The 17,363-nt window shown below is 44.0% G+C and overlaps 1 protein-coding gene across 3 annotated transcripts in view; it reads left to right on the top strand.

The window, feature by feature from the left end:
* Positions 1-17,363, top strand: part of Runx1 (RUNX family transcription factor 1) — a 233,096-nt gene that overhangs the window by 134,478 nt on the left and 81,255 nt on the right. For all 3 annotated transcript variants that reach the window (XM_003462213.5, XM_005000091.4, XM_063224452.1), the window contains 2 exons: positions 10,600-10,853; positions 16,800-16,956. In XM_003462213.5, coding sequence (XP_003462261.2) covers positions 10,600-10,853; positions 16,800-16,956 — 411 coding nt within the window. The remainder of the gene's footprint in view (positions 1-10,599; positions 10,854-16,799; positions 16,957-17,363) is intronic.

The following is a 17,363-nucleotide window of genomic DNA, read 5'->3' as shown; positions in this document are numbered from 1 at the left end:
TGGCCAAGGTGACCCCTCATCTCAAGGTTTTAGGGAAAAATCCAACCCCAGAATGCAGTCCCATGTGACTGCAGGATCATGAACCCTGTTTTATCTGGCTGTTTCCTTTGAGGAGTTCACCCTTAGCATCACAGACTCATTCCCATCCTTACACCTGACCCCTCCATCTTCCAGTGACTGATTTCACTTCTGAGTCACCCAGAAAAAAAAAAAAAAAAAAAAAAAACACAACTCCATTTTTTACAGTCTTTTATGATTAAATTGTGTCCATTAGAATCTCCTCCCAGTTGGTTGACTCAAAACTGACTTATTATTATTAAACTGAGTTACATACTTAAATATCTCTCTTTTCCATGTATCATAACTAAAGCATAAGAGCTCATCATAGGCACAGCCCCAGGGAATAGGAAGGGAAATCCTGCAGGTCCACTTTAGGATTCTTCCTAGTACACCTTGTTTCTGCTTCCGAAGTTACTGCAGGTAATTACTACGACTACAAGTAATTACTCTTCTTGGGTAGAAGATGAATAAGAGAGTGGAAAGGAGTCAAGAGCTTCACACCAAGCAATGTTGTTCCACATAGAACCCTGAAGTCAGGAAGAATGGTTCTTACAAACTCCAGTCCCAGTACAGTCAAATAGGTACAAACACGAAGTATAGCTCAAGCGTTATTCTGGCAATGTGGAAACTATGATGGTTGATCCCATATCATGAGAGGGAAGTTAACCTGAAGTAGAGAGATCTGACACCTCCTCCAAGACAAAGACAGAAACGGTAGCTCTGAATCCTGCAGAAGTGTCCTAAGGAGCTCACACCCAGCTCAGGATGTGTTAGGGGACAGGGTCGGTAGAACTGTAGTGGGGGAGTTACTGTGGAAGCACTGTATGGAATCAGTACGATCTTTGCAAGCAATCCAGATGAGTTCAGAGAATTTGAATAAGAATAATAGAGATGGAAATGGAGAGAAATGATAACAAGGAATTCAAGAGACTGAATGAATTGGTAAGACATTGAATGAAGTCAAAGACAAAGCCATGGACCAGTTCTGGAAACTGGCAGAATGATGGTCCAAAGGGGAAAACAACAGGGATAGCTGGTCTGAGGTGAGAGCTGATGACTTGTTTTTTAGTGACATGCACATGGAAAGTGTTGTTTTTTACAAGTCTTCTCTTACACACACACACACACACACACACACACACACACACACACACACACCAGCATTATTCCTTCTTTCCTTCTGCCACTTTACTAGGTAGGCACTGTCTCTTCTCCAACAAGGGCCTACCTGCCTGGCTCTACATCCTATTTCCTTTCCCATTCTTTGCTTTATTTCTGCTTTTGCTGCTCCACTGAATCTGGCAAAGGTTATGATCTTCCCACAGCGAAACCCAGTGTAATCTCTTCAGCTCTCATCTTCATGGCTCCTCTTGGCCTTTGCAAGCTTCTATCTCCCTTGGTGTCCAAGATCCCTTCTGTACTCCTTTCCCTTCGAAGCTCAGTCCTTGCTTTTCCCCTGCTCACCCTTGAGATGTTTATGAACCCAATCCCACTAATGTATTTTTCTCACTGGAAGCATTCTTTTTTCAAGCTGGAAGATCGTGGATGGATATTCTGAGGATGCTCAACCTCAAGGCCTCTCCTGGAATTTCTGATGTTTCTTTCTTACAGCAACACTTCAAAGCTCAATCTTGATATCTACCTCCAAACCCATCCTCTTCTGGGCTTCTCTTCTGCTACTAGTAGTAGAAATTGAGGACACTCCCCCTCATTGTATCCTCCCTCTTCTGTCCCCTCTGCTTCCACCTCAGTTCAGACCCTTAGGACTCCTGTTCTGACAGATGCATTAGCTATCCTGCCCGTAGTTCTACCCTCTTCTGATGCTCCTGTTCCCCTCTGACAGATTCATTTTCTTATAATGTGTTCATTAAGTTGTTTTCCTGCTTCTATGGCTTTGCTAGAACCCATTGTTCCAGATCATGTTAAAGTTGAACTGCAGGATTTTTCATGTTGAAGTTCAAAATTCTTCAGGTTGCATGAGCTGCCTATGTCCTGTCTTATAGATGTCCGTACAGTTTGTGATGCCTCCTCTAATCTGATCTCAAACCTCCTCTCCAACTATCATGGAACTGACATGCTGGTCTGTTTCACCAGCTCACGATGCTTCTCCTGCCTTTGGTGCCTTTTTCTACCCCACCCTCGTCTGCCTCATCCCTTCGTCCAGCCCCCTAAGCCACCTAAAACCTACCCCAAACTCCAGGTGTCAAACCATCCCTCATCCCACTAGGAGCACAGTCTTTGCTGAGCCCACTATAAAGTCCTGTCCCTCTTCTGCTTTCCCATCAGTTCTCCGAACCCTGCATGTGGGTCTATCAGGTAATTATGACCTCTCTTTGAGGTTGCCTCTTTATCCTTTGTCACCATTAAGCCTAATGCTGTGCCTGGAACCATTAGGAGAAGGCTGAAGGGAAGAATATCACAGACTTCATATTTGCCATTTGGAATCCATGGAGGTGAAAAAAGACTGAAGGGCAATTTTATATTTATTATGAATTTTAAAACCTCATTCAAATGGACCAAATTGATCTGCTCCTCAGGGTGACCAGAAATAATTTCAGGATGTGACTCCTGAATATTTGAGATTTGCTTAGTGAAGAATTTCAAAGAAAAAAATTTTTTCATGAAGATCATGATATAGGAGAGGATAAAAGTGAAAGATGAGATCTCAGTTAATTTTTCCCAACTTTATGGTGGATACCCATAAAAATCACATTGCTGTGGTCAAAAAGAAATATAGTTCACCATATGTGAACTTTTCTCTGTGTGTGTGTGTGTGTGTGTGTGTGTGTGTGTGTGTTCAAGTGTGGAGGTCAAACTGAAGTATCCCTGGGCAAGCTTCCCAAACTTCCTCATCTGTGAAATGGGGGTGGTAATGGTGATGCAGGGATTATATCCGGCGAGGTCTGTAACAACTGCCTAGCATGGAACAGCTTTCAGAAGAAGGAGGCAAAGAATGCTTAGGTGAGCCGGCCCAATTTGGCTTTCACTACTGTGACCATCACAGTCTCTCCTCCCTTGCAGTTCTGGTCTAATCTTCACAGCCCTATGAATGAATTCCTTTAAATTCCAACAGGTGTTACCTCACTGCCCCTGCGAACCCCCTCTGAGTGCAAGCAGTTTGCTGCCTTCTCAAGGCGAAAGCTGTCCAACAACTAAGGAAGCATTAACAGTATGCATACCTTTCAAAACCTACTCACTTTTCCCTTTGTTTTTAGGTTTTAAAAAATCTTGGCTTTCCTTGCAGAACTGTTGAAATATTAGGTGTAAACATGAACTCTTGCTTTCCCACTCTACTACTCCAGTTTCTCAGATTCAGACATGAAAAGCTTCTCGGTGTCTCAAGAGAATTTCCAGCTCCTTGTTCTGCTGGACCTCTTCAGCGTGAACCCAGCTGTCTGGCTCACCCTATAGTTGTGGATTCCCCCTCATCTTTCCCCCTGTGCCTGTGCAGCTGAGCTCACCTAACTTTAAGGTCCATTTTTATTTCATACCTTATCATTCATAATCAGTACAAATGATTCTGCCCCTCCCTGTTCTTTTTTTTTTTTTTAACAAATCTTTATAGAGTCATTTTATGTACTTGTAAACCATGATCTTTTTAATTTTTTTAAGGATGCTCCTTCAAGACTATACATATTTAAATGCTTTAATCTTTCATTATAGGGCAGTCTTTCAGAAGCCCTTATTATTTTATTTGCTCTTTTTGCTTTGGCAAAAATATAAGACTAAGGAGCTGCAAATCTTGTTCTCCTGCCTATTTAAACAGCGTCTGAAAATCTGAAATGATTATATCCTTTCTTATTTTTAATGTTTTTAAAAAGCTCTATTATGCCAATATTGTGGGGCAAAGCTCAAAGCTTAGGTTTGTAGCATCTGAAGTGCTCAAATCCTAAGGCTTTGCAAAACAGCATTTTTCTTTATTTGTCATTCAGTGCTGGCCACTGTCAATATGCAAGGTTGGCAGGGTAATTTCAGATTCACAGCATTACCTGTGAATATTCAAGGGAAAGAGAACAGCTTCATATAACTTTGCTTTAACTAGCAGTATATGTCAGAATGCAGAAGTGTTTCCTAGTTAGGAATTACCACACAACAATTATTTGTGATAATAATTGATATAATCTGTTATTTCAAGACTGAGTAGTTTCAATATCAAGAGCCTGCTCTCCTAGAAAAGAGAAGGAAAATCAAGTAAGAGGGGAGTATTTCTAAAACATCCAGTCCCTGGGAGTAATGTTTAACAACTCCCAGGTTTCTTTCAGAAGGTATGTTCCAAATTGTTTATCTTCATTGCTTTAAAGAATAGTCATATGTTTACTTATTACATTTATTCTCTGCTTTATTGCAGATTTTACAACGCCTTTGCGTTTAAGCTGGGGTTCTATTTTCACCTTGATTTCTGATTCATTTCTTTACCCTCCAAATGTATTTTAATTTTTATTAAATAAGTCACAATTATAACACATGTAAAGCTTAAAGAGAGTGTTTCTATGATGGATAAAAATTCAACATTAACTAGCAGTGGAAAACATTGGTAGACGATGTAAAATCATATTCTTGTATTACAGTTTATTTTTTACTTGATAATTTTGTGCTAGATATGCTGAATTTATTTGTACAATGTAAAATATCTCCAGTGCTAAAAAAATCTAAGAAGCAATGACCTGTAGAAGAAAAAAAAAATTCAGCAGAAATTGTTTTTAAACTTGAATATATTGTAATTAAAATGAAAGTTAGCTATCAGTAAAATTGATGTTTTCTGCCAATGTGGCCACGTGATTATTTTTATTTTCCTAGTTCCTGTTACTTAAGAACACATACATGGAGTGAATTCTTCTAATCATGTTTATAGTATGTTAGATTCCAAATTATATTTTTATAAAATATGCACATTCATATATGCATGCATATGATTTCACATCTATGTATCACTGTATATCCCTTATGATATAATTTTACCACATAATTAAAGCTTTTTTGCTGATTCAAGTATATTTAAAAGCAGTTCCTATTGTAGATGTCATAGCATATAAACTAGTCCAATGAAACATTAAGTGATACCTTCAGTTGTACGGCGTTTACCACTTGCACCCTCTGCTATTATTAAATGACTCCACATGACTCTAAAAAATAAAGCTTGGCTTCTATCTGTTATAACCCAGTTTATTACCTCTATTATTGCAGTGGTAATGCATAATTTTTATGAGGGTAAAATGTTTACTAAGCATCCCTAAATTTTAAAAAGATTAATTTGAAAAGATAATCTGAAAATTGTTTGCTCCTTGTGAGGTACACAATTGATTTACGAAGTATAAGTGAAAATAATTACAAATTACCAGAGCATCGCAAGGAAATACTCATAGAGAGGAAGGAAGTAGTGCAGGAACCAAGAAATCCCATCCCCCTAATAATTCCATTTCTAAAGTGAAACAATCTCAAAACCACTTCAGAGAAAAGGTCTAATTAAATTCCAGTGTTCAAAAATGGGCAGTGTAGGGAACAAATTACTTCTATATATGTTTAATATTCCTCAGAATTTTTCTCTGTCCCTGTAACATTAGTACCAACTATGGTACTTTGGTCCAGAACCAATAATGAGCTACATTATTTTTTTTTAAACTTAGAATAGAAACAATTCTCCTAGAAATCCATTTGTGGTTATCTAATTTGAAAATATGACATTACACAAAAAGGAAGGGTAATTTTGATTTAAGAGAATTCCTGAGATGCTAATCCACTTCTAAGCATATTTTATTTTGGAGCGAATTTCAAGAGAGGAAAATGCAAAACAGCTATTTTCTTTCTAAGACCACCGTTAATTACCTTAAATTGTAAAAGAAAAAAAAAAGTCAACGAACTGTTAATTGTTCTACAGTGAAACGGCTGTCATACAGCTAACCAACTACTACTTTTTAAACAGCACTGTGGAAACTTACATTTCACTTCTGCTACGTGCGTTTTCAGATTTCCCCCTTGGAACAAATTTAGAGAAATCTGTCAGAAAGCATCATCCTCTCAACCTAGCTCTGTCGCGTTTTTTGTTTTTTATTTGTATAACGTGAGTTTTAGTAGGATTCAGGGTGACCCTGGGAGTGGAGGTGGAAACGTTCCCTTTCTCAGGCAATGGAAGGGAAATTCTATATTGTCGCTGAAATGAGCGCGCTGGGTGAAAGGAATCCCTCATTTCCTAGGCGATGTGATAGGACTTCATAAACTCGGCAAAAGCCCTTTGGACTCAAGAGTTCCTGGTACCCCTCCGTGGAGCCCCACACAGCCCGCTATACATTAATTTTAGTTCCTCAGTGAGGGGCGCGCGGCGATTTTATTTCTTTCTGCTTTTCAAGTGTGCACTGCGCCGCGTTTTCCCAACCCGCGGGTCCGGGGAAGCGCACGCGACCGGCCGATCTCAGTGTTTTATTTGCTATCATCATCCTCGTCGGGCTTCGAACTCGGAATTTATTAGATGAAACTCAGCTAAGCAGCAGCGCCTGGGTGCTGCCCTTGAAAACTAAACCTGTGGCGCCGCTTGCCTTCACCATAACTTTGCTTTCTGGAGACTTGGCCTCTTTCCCGAGGATCCCGCAGAGGTGGCGCCTCCTCACAGCCCTTAGCAGGGTTTCGGGTTTAGGCAAAAGACCCGAGCCCTGGAGTAGCCTCCTTGAGTTTTCCGAGGGGCAGATTACCCAAGTCGGCTCCTTCCCCCCTTAGAACCAACTTCTGTGCTTTCTGTACTATAAAGCTCCATCCCTGTCCCCGGAGATCCCCAGGTGCGTTTGGCGGTGGCTCCGGAACCCTTCGTCGGCTTTCAAGGAACGCACCTAACCTGATGAGAAAAGGACCCACAGGCCCTGGAAGTTGCCACTAGAGCAGGGGGCGTCCAAGCCCAGAGGCAGAGAAACGGTGGCCCCAGGCGGGAAAGCCGCATTTGGGGAGGTGGTAACGGTGCAACACTCTGCATCACTCGGCAGGGTGGAGGGTTAGACAGCGGATGCTTTTTTTACACTGAAATAGGACGTTTTCGAAAATTATTTTAAAACATAAGCATCAAGACCCCAGACCCAATGAAAGAGAAAAAAAAAAAAAAAAAAAAAAACGCAGCTCGGTATGGCAGTGTCGCGGGCTTTCCAGCGCAAAAAGAGGGTGCGCGCCCCCTCGGGGAGATGCGCTGCGGGCCGCGGGAAGCCGAGGCTGTGGCAGCGTGGAGAATGCACCTTTGCCCGGGTGCGCGGAGCACCAGGCGCATCCACGACGTGGGCCCAGCCCACGGCCAGGGAAAGGGAATTCGGGAAAAGACCCGGCTCAGGCTCCCCCTCCAAGGGTACGGAGACACCAGGGCCGCACACGATGCCGTCTAGTTTTCTCAAGAGCGGCCCAAGGACCGCGAGGGGTACTCAGAGCTCCGCGCCCTCGGGGCGGTCCGGGCCTGGAGCTCGGCTACAGGGCCCTAGGCCCTGACGTCGAGCGAGGGCCGCTGCTGCCCCCTGGCGTCCGCCTCGAGCCCGCAGCTCCCGCAGAGGCCTCCCCACCACCTAGCGCAGCCCGCCGGCCTCCCGGGGCCTGGGGCGGGGAAGCGGCCAGACGCCCGGCCCGCCACGGTCCCTCTTCCCCCAAGCTTCGGGCAGCGCCTCGGCAGCCATGCGCCCGCCTTGGGAGGGAAGAGGCGCGCGGGGACTGACGCTGAGGGGCTTGGTCGTGTCGGAGAGGCTGCGAGGCCCTGGGGAAAGAAGGGCCTCGCCGGATAGGGGGCACAGTGGGCCGAGCGCCGGGCGGGAACCTTTAAGCGCCACGAAAATGCTCGTGGCGCCGTGGGTCGTGCACAGAAGTTCCCTTCCGCGCGCAGAGCCAGGGTAGGTGCAGCGCACAGCACCGCTCGAGAGTGGAACCGGGCGTCTCCGTGGAGCTCGAAGGCGGATGCGGGACTTGGGTGACCGGGGCGTCTGGCTCCGGCTTCAAGTACCCAGCCTGGGCCAGAGGCGGGCTTCCCCTGAGTAGGGTGCGAGCCTAGCGGATGCTTTCAACTTTTCCCTCCAGCCTCTGGCTCTTTGAGGCCTTATCTTACTAGAAGTCCCTGTCCGGCCGCTACGCGCGCTGCGTAATCAGGTTGCAGCCCAGACACGGCGAAAAATACTAATAAGAGAAAATAGACCGGCGGAACGCTAAAAACACGACAAAAACAAGTCGGAGAGCACAGTCTCATCTCATTCAATGAATCGGCGCCACTTCGCTGCAGCGGGCGACCAGGCCTCGGGGGCGCACAGAGCCGCACTCTGGCCGGCCCCGGTCCTGCGGCCTCCAGGCGGCCGCATCCCACCAGCCAGGGACGCTGACGCTCGACCGTGGGCGGCGCCAGGACCGCGGAAGGTCGGAGGCTCCCCGGAACCCTCGCGGCAGCAGGGGCGTCTCCAGGGCTCCGGGGAGCCTCCCTTCGGTTGATCTCCCGGCCCAGGCGCAGTTTTTTGCCTGGTTCGTCCCCAGGCAGGCTGGGCCTCCGCCTGCTTCTCCTTCTTCTGGGGCTCCAGACCGCGGTCGCCCGGGGCGCCACTGCGCACTGCGACCCCTTGGATACGCCGTACCACGACCGCGAGCATTACTGCCGGGCTGGGGTCCGTACCCAGACAAGCGGGCAAGCGTGTGAGCTTGTGCGTGTGTATGCCATGCGGGTGCGCGGGGTGGTCAAGGCCACCGAGGTCCCCTCGCTTCGGCCGCGTACAGTAGCGCGCGGCGGCGGCGGGGACGCGCGGGCCAATTCCAGGAGCTGGCGGCAGCGAACCGCGCCCTGGTTGATACCGGAAAGGCCTGTGATTGGCCGACGGCCGCCCCTATGCAAAGGAGCTGAGGGAATGGAATTCCTAGGGCCGGGCTTACAGTAAAAGCACGTTCATTTCCAGGCACTCTCATTCATAGAGCCAGCGGGCGCGGGCGGGACGGGCGCCCCGCGGCCGAACCCAGCCAGGGCACCACGCTGCCCAGCCCTACGCCGGCAGGCACCTCTACCCTGGGCTCCTGGGGACGACACCAGACAGTCAACCTTTGCTGCCCCTCCTAGACCTGCGTTGGAGCTTTCTTTTTATTTTTATTATTTTTTCTTTCCTTTCTTTCTTACTTTTGAATGAACTGGCTTCTTGGCTGGATGTTTCAACTTCTTTCTTGGCTGTGAACTTTGTTTTCCTGATTTTTTTTTTCTTTTAACAACTGCGAAAGTGCGCGGTGATTCGAGGAGAGCGGTGAAGTTCTGTGTGCGTGGGGAGAGCGCGCGCGCGCGCGCGTGTAATCCGAGCCCCAGGGTCTATTTGGACCTGCGCGGCCGAGTCTCCTCTCCGGGCCGCCTCCACCTGCTGCCGTGACACTGTGCTCTTGGGGATCCGTGCAGCGGAGCAGCTAGGCCGCCAGTGCTGGGAGAGTTGGGAGGAAGATCTCGCGACTGCCCAAGTCGGGACTGTCTCACTGAGCCGATGTAGACAGTGCCCAGCCTCGGAAGATTGCGTGCCTGCGTGTGTATCACTCGCTACAGCTCAACTCCCACCAAACCACAGGATCAGCCGCAAACTTCACCAACATCCACCCCTCAAACCGAGTACTCAGATGGGGAGACCTCTGCTGTAGTATCATCGAATTGGACTTTTTTTTTTTTTTTTTTAGAGATTAGCAAGAGATCTTTGAAAAGCTGAATTTCTTTTGCACTGAGCGTTTTGCCAGAATTTACTAAGAGAACATGACAAGTAATTCTAGCCCAGCCCTCTTCCAACTACTGAAGCTGATTTTCAAGGCTACTTAAAAAAAAAAAAATCCGCAGCAAACATTAATGGATTTCTGTAGTGTTTAAATTCTCTACAGATTATATTGTAAATATTTTATGAAGTAGAGCGTATGTATATATTTCTATATACGTGCACATACATTAGTAGCACAACATTTGGGAGTCGCGGCTCTTGCTTTTGAGACCTGAAACCAGTTTTTCATGATAAAAGGGGCACCCTGTGCGGAAGACACTCCTGAATTTTGCATTCTGTTGGGACTTTAGAAAAAAGCTCATCTGCAGCAATAATAATAGTAACTAGAAGGCGATTAACTACTGGAACTTCCAAATCATGTACTTGCTGGTTGTTTTGCTCTCTGCGTAAATATTTTGCTCTCTGCATAAAATATAAATATTTTGGACGGGAATTTTGCCTCCGGGAACTTTTGTTCAGCCAAAGACTGAACTTAAACTCCCAAACCAAGACTCAAGACATCAGCCTCCTTCTGGCGTTTAACTTTGGATTTTCTAGTCGCCCGCTTTTGAATGCACTAAGAGTTGGTCGGTAGAGCGCTGCCCGGGTCTGAAGCCCATCGGCCTAACTAGAATTTACGCTGCCCTGGACTGTTAGGAACTAAGTCCCCCGCCCTCCCCCAGCCTTCCCGCTGTAATAAAGGCCCTTGAATTTGTATGTTGGTCTCCCGGGAGCTGCTTGCTGAAGATCCGCGCCCCTGTCGCCGTCTGGTAGGAGCTGTTTGCAGTGTCCTTACTCAATCGGCTTGTTGTGATGCGTATCCCCGTAGATGCCAGCACGAGCCGCCGCTTCACGCCGCCTTCCACCGCGCTGAGCCCGGGCAAGATGAGCGAGGCGCTGCCGCTGGGCGCCCCGGATGCCGGCGCCGCCCTGGCCGGGAAGCTGAGAAGCGGCGACCGCAGCATGGTGGAGGTGCTGGCCGACCACCCCGGAGAGCTGGTGCGCACCGACAGCCCCAACTTCCTCTGCTCTGTGCTGCCCACGCACTGGCGCTGCAACAAGACCCTGCCCATTGCTTTCAAGGTACTGGGCTGGGAGCGGGTGGGCAGTGGGAGGACTGGCTGAAGCCGGTGGATGCCCAGGGTGATCCGGGAGACTAGCGGCTGGGCTGCCCGGGCAGCTGCTGCCCCCGATGGCCCCCTGGTCCTCCTCCTTGTGCTTGGGATGTGGGGATGCTGCGTTGCCGTGGCGACCCCTCGGGCGGAGACCCACTTCAGCCTACCCGCGACAACCACGCGGAGCTAATCAGATTTCCCCCCAAGATAACCGCTCAGGGCCGCCCGAGACCTCCTTTTTCTTGGATACAATGTAGCAGTACCTGTCCTTATCTTTGGTACAAAGTAGGCAAAGTTTTATCTCGTAGGGGCCAAATCCTTCTGCTTCTTCACAACTCTCCTCCACTGTCTCTGGATTATACTTAAACTAATTTTTCTCTCTCAGATGAAGGTATCCGGAAATGAAATACAGATAACTTCCATCCTTACCTTCCGGTCATTAAAAAATAAGTAAATAAACCAGCATTGAAAACTGTCAGGGATTCCCCCCCCCCGCCCCCTTTCTTAACTGCCCTGTAGCAATTAGCATGTCCAAAGTCCACGGCGGTAGGCTTAGTCAAGTTTGCAAAAGTTTTCAGAGTTTTGCTTGCCTTGCTCCAGCCAGAAGCTGCAAGACCTCCTGTTTCTCTTCCTGGAATCCTCCTGGACTTTATCGCTGGCTCACCTACATTAAGCCGGGAGCAGCGAAAGGTGACAAAGTGTCTCCTGAGAGCCAGGAGGCCAAACCACTCTAGCCCTGCTGTTAGAGGAGGAAGCAGCCACGTGGACCCTGGCTCTTCAGCTGAGCAGCCTGGGTTTGCGGTCACTTTTCACCCCTGATCTTGCCCTAGCCTTGAGCTGTCATTAAAAGTCTTGGCCTTCAAGTAGGATAGATGAACAACCTCCTGCGTTTTAAAACAACCACCCCACTACCCTGGCAGCAAACAGTAGCAAGAATTTAATTTCTGCGGTGGGGTTCTGTTCTGACTTTCCTGGGATTTTCTGTTGTTGTTTTGTTTTTAAAAGTGTAGCTCTTTAGTATAATCACTGTAGTCATTTCCTGTTTATTTAAAAGGCTATTGAAGGTTGGGGATGCAAACTGTAAGAATAGGTTACTCTTCTTTTTTTAAAGTTGAATAATTATCCCCGTTACAGGGAAATTAATTTAGTATAAGCTTTTCATAGGCCTTGGCCAGATCTTGATTTAACTACAATGATTAATGTTCACTTTTGCAACACTGCTGTTGGAGTTCTTTAAACTTTATCACTTTTGAAACTTAAATCATTATTTTTAAAATAAACATAATTTGCAATTGACCTTTCATACAATTTCTTCCTTTCCACTCAGCTGTCTGATAGCATTTTTTTAAACCAGTGGTAGAAATTCGGATAAAGAGAGCTGCCTGTTCCTTCCTTTTTTTCTATTTGTTTAGATTTGAGTTTGGGAGTCCATTTGGATTTTAAACGATTCTAATCCTTTTATGTAAGCAGATTCAGCTGGTGGATCACCTCTGCTCCCTGTAGCCAAGAGGAGGAGACCTGAGGCTGGGGCTGGGGTCACTGTCAGATAAGAGCACAGAGTAGGCAGGCTGATAATCAACCAAAGGGCCTTTTAAACCTGGCTCCTACACCCCAATCCTGATAAGGGATTTGTGGATTCTTTTGGGGGAAAGTCAGGATCTCTTCTGAGCTCTGTCCTCCCAGGGAAACCATACCCCAATACATCAAGATAATAAATGATTAATGAAAAGGCTTCAGGAGTTGGAGCTATGCAAAAGCTTCAGCTACTATATGAAAATGTTATTTTCTTCTGAAGGTTTGAAAAACTACACATTGCTTTAGGAGTCACGAGGGAATTCTTTTTAGCAGAAATCATAATAACCATGGAGGTTTCCCTTTAAAATGACTTGATGATATACAAAGTAACAAAAATCTGAACTTGTTTTACTAGATGATAGGCTATAAGCAATTACAAGGTCAAGGTGTAGATCTCTTGAAAAAGAAGTCCAGGTGTGTCTCTTGGGAACCTTTTTGGGAAGGAAAAGGTCAGCAGAGAAATCAGACCACTTGATTACTATCTGTCACCACCCCATTGCCAGAGAAGAGAGACCATTTCTTCAAGGAGATTTGCCCACCGCATTGCTGCAAAAGCAGAATTTTTAGTGTGAGAACCAGTGTAAAGATGGGAGAGGAAAGCAAGCTGAACTTCACAATCCGCCTGTCTCCAGCCTTTACTGTGAGCCCCTGGCTGTACTCTGTACTTAACCATCCACTAACACCCTAAACAGTTTCTGCAAAAATTATTCCTTTAAAATTTAGATTTTAAACAAGTCTCAATCTTTTTAAGAAATTAATCCTTAGGGAATTATATTTCCTATGACAAAAGAAAATGTGAAACGATGATGAAGTCTGATGATATTGAGGAAAAGAATATTTAAGTATCTTTTTAGAAGTCTTCTGAATTTCTGTCTGTAAATCCTCTGTTTTAATCTTCAGAGCTAAGGAGACATTCAAAATTATGAATTTTCTTTAAAGTAGATCAAAACGATGGTAATTGCTGACCCTGGACCCCATCCTATTCTCCCCCTGCTTCCTTCCCATGGAAGACCTTTATTTTAGTGCAGGAGAGGTATATATTTTTACTACCAGAAAAATCCTAAACTGGCTACGTGCTACCCAGTATTTACAGAAGCAGCCTACGAAGCTGTTTGGATGACTTAGGAGAGATTTTGTAATACTATGATATTACAGTTTGTTTAGGCCCTGGTACATCAGAGTCCAAAGACATAAACACGCCTTCAGCAAAGAAATTCAGGGACCTTGGATGCTGATTGTAATATGCTTTTCATAAAAAAAGAAATAAGTAATGTTTCTGGCTGCAAGATCATGGTCCCCAGCTATGCATTAAATGTCATCTTGGCTGAATTCTGTGTTCCACTCCAGAGCCTTCTTTGAAACATCGGAAGATTAAGGGATTCGAAGTAAATGAATTGTAACTGTAAATTCAACCTAATTAGGATTGGTTAGAAATGCCTGTTTGAACTGTGAACAGGCTAGCCAAGAACAGGATTGGGAGAACTAGATAGTATAGAGGAGAGTTGATATTTTGCCCAACTTCCTGATACTTTAAAAACAGAGAAGTAAAACAAAATATGAGATATCTTTGGCCAACAAGTCCCTTCTTGTCTGTTTGGTCTGTGTTAAAATGTAAATGTTTGTGTTCCTTTACCTATTGTTAATAGCTTTTCATTCCAGTTGCTTTTCTCTGTTTGAAAGTAGACATGTTTTCATTCTCTTCATATTGCCTATCAGTGGCAAAATCCATATCAAACTTGTAGATGCATTAGTTTAAAATTTTTAATATATCCTAAGTATGCTTGTTAATTGGATAATATATAAAACAAAATTTCCCTGGATTTAATTTTGCTCTCCATCTCTGCCCCCAAATACTTTATAGATAAATAAAAGGCCAAGATGGTGATATTTGACCACAGTAATATCTTCAGTTTCTGCTGCATTTTAAAAAATGGGAGGGATAAGAGTTAGACTCCTAATTTTTTATTCTTAAAAATAAAACATCAAACATATTTTGTTATTTGGCCTCTATGATTATTTTATGCTTTATTTGCTCCTGGCGAAGGTTTCCAGGGCCTGCCAAATTACTAACCAGGATAGTATTAGACTCCAAGGTGGAGCACAAGGAGAAACAGCACAGGAGCACGGTGATTCAGAGTGCATTGGGTAGTTATAAAACAAGATTTATTTATTTTAAACTCTTTCCAGATTCAGCCCCAACAATGAGTTATTCAGTTTGAAAGCCATGTGGTTGATCCCATACCCTGTACACTTACTGAATATTCAATTAAAATAGAAAAGCTTGGGTCACCACGGAGAGATGAAGATGAGGAAGTAAAAATGTGTGTTCAAGGAAGACATTTCAACACTGTGATCTGATTTCACAGAGGGAAGTGAAAATTGTGAAAAAAAGAAACGGGAAAAAATTTAAGAGGCTGAAAAGAGCAGAGTAAAGCAAGAACATTTTGTAGGAACAGAAGGTGAGGCTAACAATGGTCAGTCAACTGATTGAGGAGACTTATTTCAATAGTGTCATTTGAAACAAAGGAGAATTGTCCTATTATTGCTCTTAATTAAGTGGCAACAAACACATTCATAATAGGAGCTAAATACCTAATTGGAGACTGCTTAACGAATAAATAGCAGTGTTTTAAATTTCCCTCTTTAGAAAAAGGTGTCCAAAAAATTGGAACAAAGGCATTAAAAACAGAGATGGAAGGTCCTGAGCTCCTCCTCAGTGCAAGCTGGAGGATAGAGGAGGAAAATCTTGCTAAAGCCATGAGAGTAAACTGTTGTGTGGAGATCAGGGTCCAGAGCATGCCCACTTCTCGGAGTGACTGGGTTCATTTTCTGCTGTGCTCCTTCACCCCGTGGAGCTGAAGCAGCCACAATGAATAAAAACAGTACAGAGTCATCTGAAGGACACAGGGAAGGCAGGAGTCATGACTAAGCACGCAGTGAAGATGGGAAAGTTGAGAAACTTGACTTTAATATTAGATAAGTGAATCTGTGGCAGCTTTATTTACCTACAGAAAAAAAACCCAATGAAAATAGTCCCAACAAAAACTGAGATAGCAGTTACATACTAGTAAATACTGAGAGGTTGGAAACAGAAAAAAATAATAATAGATTAAGAAATGCTTGATTATTACCAGTTCAGAAGCAGCCCTCCATAAATGATTATACAATGGGGATAAATAGTACAACTTTCACTACTGCCTGAGAAAGTATCATGAAGAATATTAGAACTGTTACGAATGAATACAACTGGGGGCCATTTGATTTGAAAATTTACAACCACGATGAGAAACTAACAGTGGAAATAAGGGCCAACAATAAATGTCTAGACCAAGGAAACATTTTCTAGAAGGGTCAAATGGAATGGCCAAGAAATAGATCTGTTGCACGAATCATGTGCAGGCCCTGCTCTTCAGAACATTTTACCTTGGAATATTCCTTTTTTTATTCCTTGAGCACCAAAAATGGTTATTGACTGCTTTTTTTCAACAGCCTTGATAATAAATCATACCTTTTCAGTTAAATTAAAGGGATTCTTTGTCAAGATAGCTGGGTTTGGAGAACACCTTTGGTCATCTGTCAGAGTACAGTTAGTGCATCTTCAGGATCAGAGATATAAAAATGTAGCTCAATGCTAGCCTTAATTTGAGGAAGATGATTAAAGTGTGAGTCTCTTTTCCCTGAGGCCTGTCACTTTGGTAATTAGTAGTAACCAACAGGTACCTTTCTGATTTTACTTTCTTGCATACCAGAATTCATTGCTAATGACATTGAGTATGATACAGATGCATGGGCATACCAGCAGTGAATTAGCAAGGGACAGTTTATGTCATTTGAAAATGATAGCAAAGATTGGATTCAATTTTAAGTTTAAATACTTAAAAGTGAATTCTAGGCTCCAGCTCTGATAGGCCTGCCAGGGGCAGTCTGAGCAAGTAAAAGATGGGTCAAGTTATAAACTTGAGAACAGAAGGCATTCTGTTTCTCAAATATGAGGAATTAATAAAAGATGATTGTACTCACGAGATGGCATAGCTTCTCAACACCCTTGTTATTGTTAGTCTGGTTCAAACTATGTTACATGACTCTGTGTGGCTTTATTAGGTAAATTTAGCAAGTGTTTCATTATTTGAAAATTTATATTTAGCTATGCATAATGGAATTTTTTAAAGTGTTACCATTAACAAACTATTATGTTGCTACTAGGTTATAATTATTATTCCTCTGCAAACTAAAAAGTATCATTTAACATGCATTTAATTTTAGAACAATGGCACACAAATGACATCAAAGTATATGTCTAACATTCCTAATGTCTGCATTTGTTCCTACTCCTGTCTAGGTGGTGGCTTTGGGGGAAGTTCCGGATGGTACTCTGGTCACGGTGATGGCCGGCAATGATGAAAACTACTCAGCTGAGCTCCGAAATGCTACCGCGGCCATGAAGAACCAAGTCGCAAGATTCAATGACCTCAGGTTTGTCGGTCGGAGTGGGAGAGGTATGTATCTGTGGAAACTGAACTTGAAACCCAAAGTAATTACGTGGCAGTGAACCCAGATCAAAACTTCTAGCAGTTTCTGTGATGGTCTTTCTTACTGTTAATGCTATGTCGAGCTTTTAAAAAGTATTTCTTTAAAATTTAATATTTTTGGCAGAATCTAACTTTACAGGATTGGTTTCAACTACTGAATTATTTTAAGACTGATTTAGAACACGTGAAACATGAATGGTGAATTCAACAAAATGCCTCATAATTTTACTAAAATCTGAAAATATAAAACTTAGCTATAATGAGTACTCAGATTACACAATGGGGAAACTCTTTCATAACAGAAAACCTATTTAATAAAAGCCTTTAATTTACAATTTATGTGCTGTCTCTGACAAGGGTCAGGGTTTCAAATG

The sequence above is a fragment of the Cavia porcellus genome, unplaced genomic scaffold, assembly GCF_034190915.1.
Source record: "Cavia porcellus strain 051 isolate PalLab524CR breed Dunkin Hartley unplaced genomic scaffold, mCavPor4.1 scaffold_15, whole genome shotgun sequence".
NCBI classification, from domain to species: domain Eukaryota; kingdom Metazoa; phylum Chordata; class Mammalia; order Rodentia; family Caviidae; genus Cavia; species Cavia porcellus.
This window is presented reverse-complemented; position numbering and strand designations above follow the sequence as displayed.